Source organism: Ipomoea triloba, chromosome 7 (genome assembly GCF_003576645.1).
Source record: "Ipomoea triloba cultivar NCNSP0323 chromosome 7, ASM357664v1".
NCBI classification, from domain to species: Eukaryota; Viridiplantae; Streptophyta; class Magnoliopsida; order Solanales; family Convolvulaceae; genus Ipomoea; species Ipomoea triloba.
This window is the reverse complement of record NC_044922.1, coordinates 24,944,049-24,948,214: the sequence shown is the minus strand read 5'-3', so window position 1 is coordinate 24,948,214 and position 4,166 is coordinate 24,944,049. Positions and strand designations below refer to the sequence as shown.

At 34.6% G+C, this 4,166-nt stretch overlaps 1 protein-coding gene across 1 annotated transcript; it reads right to left on the bottom strand.

Moving 5' to 3' along the window:
- Positions 1-1,802: 1,802 nt before the first annotated feature.
- On the bottom strand, positions 1,803-2,744 carry LOC116024386 (histone-lysine N-methyltransferase, H3 lysine-9 specific SUVH5-like). The gene has a single exon (XM_031265282.1). It carries the CDS (start codon positions 2,742-2,744, stop codon positions 1,884-1,886), a length of 861 nt encoding a protein of 286 aa, XP_031121142.1. The 3' UTR covers positions 1,803-1,883.
- Between the last annotated feature and the right edge of the window lie 1,422 nt (positions 2,745-4,166).

Here is a 4,166-nt window from a genome sequence, read left to right as displayed (position 1 = left end):
GTAGAAATTTCATCTAGCTAGGTAATATTTGCACCCTGTTTGGTTCCTTGAAAAATATTTGAATGAAATGGAATACAAATTCCATGGAAAACAAATTATCAGGAAAATAGATTCTATTATTTGGTTGATGGAAAAGAAATTATTGGAAATATGAATTCCATTGTTTGGTTGGGTTTGGAATGGTAAAGAATTATGAATATAAAGACCAATATGCCCTTAACAAGAATAGTGATAATATAAATTATATACATGCATGTGTAATTAATAAATTTTGATGAGGGTAAAATAGTCCAATTGTTAATACTTTCTTCCCAAATCCTAGAAAACATTTTCAGAGCTCGATCCTGATTAGGATGAGATTCGAACATGACACATTCCTTATGCAAAACAATAATAATGACATCAAACCACAAGGTGTGTACATGTAATTACTCCGTATTTATTTATTTACTTTGATTCCAATTCATATTTACTACAAAACAAATATATGCTTTCTATTTAAAGTTTAAACCCATCACAAGTACATGGTATTCGATTTCGATTCCAATTCTAATGTTTGAACCAAACACGCGTTTGATATATATTTCATTTTTCACTTATAAACTTGCCCCCCAAAATATTTAAATAAATTTATGTGAAAAATGTTAAAACTTAGAAAATAAGCTACCAACAAATGCATTTAATATATATCCATAATCAGCAAACTTTTTTTTTTCCAAGTCAACTCTCTAAAGAAGAAATTAAATTTGATTGTTAACTAATTAACAACTTTTCTCACATAATAGTCCAGATGTGTTGTATGTGAGTTTTTCACACTTGTGGTCCAACGAGTATTATGACACTAATATGGTTACTTCATAACTTTCAAACCTTGTAGACTTGATTCACGACTATTATTTTTTAATACAAATGGTCATTTATCTCCATCCATTTGTGATCAAAAAAAAAAAAAAAACTTCTCTATAACAGGGTTAGAATAGTTATTTTATTTAATCCACTATTGACTTGAAGGAAAATTTAAAAAAAATAATAATAAATCACTCTTCTCGTGGTGTTAGGTCGTCGTAGTTTCGTACCTCCGGATCATGTGTGGTTGAGAAGAATATACTTGAGTATTACAATATAGTACATATCTATATATACTTTCAACTGATGAACTGGTAGTTTCCCGTATTAAAATTGAAAATAATAGTATCCAGTCGAATTGATAACACCGAACCGTTGTGTTTATTAGTAAAGCTTTCCCTTGAGCCATCCATAATTAGGCTAAAGTTGAAATTCAAAATTGAAAATCCAAAATCGAAAGTCGAAACGACAACACATCAAGAACATAACGCACTGTAGAACTGTGCAACAGCTCTCCACCCAACGTCATCTGATCAATTTTATTGGAATTATGCATTTCATTCCTCTTCTTTTTTTAGATTATTTCTTAACTTAATCAGGTCTTCAAAAATGCAACTATCAATTGCTTTGTCTTCTTGAAATCTTTGGTACAAATATGATTCATCTTTGACCAATTTCACCTATACTAAAAAGTGAAAAAAACATTCATCCACAGAAACTTATCTCACTAATTCAGTAGATAGAGAGAAATAAAAAAACTTATCTCACTAGTTCAATAGACAGAGAGAAGTGAAAAAAATTCTTCCAGGCAAACTTATCTCACTAGTTCAGTAGACAGAGAGAAGTGAAAAAAAATTCTTCCACACAAACTTATCTCACTAGTTCAGTAGACAGAGAGAATTGATTAGAGTAGAAACGCAAACTAGCAAATGCCATTACACATAATGATGGGACAAATCCCCAATCTTACTACAAATTCCAATTTTATTTGAATTTGCCAATTAAAAGTTAAAACTAGCAACATATATTGAGAGTGATCAGGATGATCCAGTAGTAATCCTCACCAGCTTGAACTTGTACAGAACCTTGCCACTGCAGCTAGTGTCTCTCCAGAATTCCACAACCTCGTACAGCCCATCGTACACAAACGTTGTCTCAAATGAAGATGCCTTTTCCTTGGTGCCTCGGATTACCCTCACAGGATTCTTCACTCTAATGCTGTTCTTCAGTGCATAGTTTCCAGGGTTATTCAAACTCTGATCCTCATGTTGCACCCCAGAAACCATGTCCCCGCCCTGCCCACAATAGATCAACACGTTTGGGTCGCTCGTTTCATTGGCATACCCGCCAGAGGCCGAGGCCACAACGCTCGTCGCAATTCTTTCCCCATCGCCATTCGTCACGAAATCTATCCCTTTCTGTAAATGGCTGTGCAGGCCTACCAGGATGAGCTCCATCCTGTAACGAAATTTGTCCCCCACTTCCACTCCTGGAATTGGGCCTGGAGAATTGGTTCTCTCTGTGTAGAGTGATCTCATTTTCTTCACCTCTCTCGCTGCTAAGATGTCGATTCTCATCACAGGCTCAGAAACCTTTCTTTCTCTCTCTTGGGTCTTGTTTTCTTCAAAAAGATTCTTGCATATTGCCCTGAATTTGCTTAGAAGCTCCATCACTCTTTCTCTTTCGTCTGCCATTAATTCTCCTCCCTGGTCCTTGCCTAAATTTCTTGAACTCCCTCGCATTTTGGCAGCATAAGAAATGTATTCCTTTCTCCATTTCTTTATTTTGCTTATCTTTTTTCTGCTACTTCTTGAACACCCATGTTTTTCATCTCTTTTTCTTGCATTTCTACCATCAAGAACCTTTGAATCGCAACCACCCTCATCTCCCTTGGCCATGGATTCCAGTAGTGTAGTTCTGAGAATGAATAAAAACGTACTAAAGAAAAAGAGTGAATATATATAGGAAAAGGTACCGCCCTACCGGCATGCTTACTTTTTGTCACTTTATCCCAATTTTCAAATTTCATTAATTATATAATCACAAACTCGATTAATTAAAAGGTAACAAATATAAATAAAAATATATAAAATTAATAAATAATTTACTACGGTGAACTATTTAGCTAACTACTATGTAGTGTTATGATACACATCTGTTACCATTCTAAACGGGGGCATAGTCAAGATTTATTGGTGCCGGGGCATCACAATTTGAGAGAATAATAAAATACACTAATATTCATTTGATGGGGTAATTGGACTTGCTCTCTTCTTCTCTTCCAAAACTCACCAAAAATGCAAAAACTCATCTAACAAAACTACAAAAACAATTAGCTCGTTTAACATTTAGCTACCATTTGCCAAGGACCTTGTGGTCCAGTGGCATCAAACCCTTCCCTTTATACGGGAGGTGGTGGGTTGGAGTCAATCTTGACTCTTGTGCCTCGATACTGCAGTAGTATTCAAAAACAAAAAAAAACACTTAGCTACCATAACAATTTCATTTCCTATGTCCTTCCTTTCAAAAAAAAATTTTCATTTCCTATGTTTTGTTGCATTCTGGAAAAATATTTTTGTGTGTTTAGTTTATTTTCTAAAAAATGAGTAGAATTGTATAATTATATATTTTTATTATTTTATTTAAAATATAAAATAATATTATTTATTATTTAAAAAAGACAAAAAAAAAAAAGGTCGGTGCTCTGGTTTCTGGTTTTCACTGAAAACTAGAGCAAATCTGCTCTAGTTTCTGGCTGAAACCATAGCAATTCAGGCGGACTGATTTCCGGCAGAAACTAGACCGCCGGAACGGGAAACTAAACCATAGCAATTCACGGAAAAAGTTTTCGGAAAATGACTTCCGGACTTTTTGTTCAAAAGTTGTTTTCAGAAAAAAGGGTCATTGACCGCATTTTCTAGACGTTGTCAAACACCAAAAACTCGAAAAATAATTTTCGGAAATCATTTTCCGGGTTACCAAACACACCCTTAACTACAATATCTAGACTTGTTGTCGTGGTGTGGACTGCTCCAATAAAGAGTAATTCATTAAAAAGATCCAAAGATTCAAAGAATTTAAAAATAAAATAAAATAATTTACCTATAGACTTGCAGCTTGAAGATTGAAGAAGAACATGCGATTATGCGAAGGATGAAGTGCGAATTGCCGAAGTCTGAACTGTGCTGTGAATTGTGGTCTACTGTTGTCTGATTTGGATGGTTTGAGATTGAAAGCGAAAAGAGACAAATATAGCATAAAACTTAATCTACGAAGCTTGCTTATAGAGGGAGCGGGGGGGGGGGGGGGGGGGGGAAAAT

Bases quoted from the DNA above. Each gene is read 5' to 3' on its own strand.
- LOC116024386 (XM_031265282.1), bottom strand. From the start codon at position 2,744: ATGGCCAAGGGAGATGAGGGTGGTTGCGATTCAAAGGTTCTTGATGGT.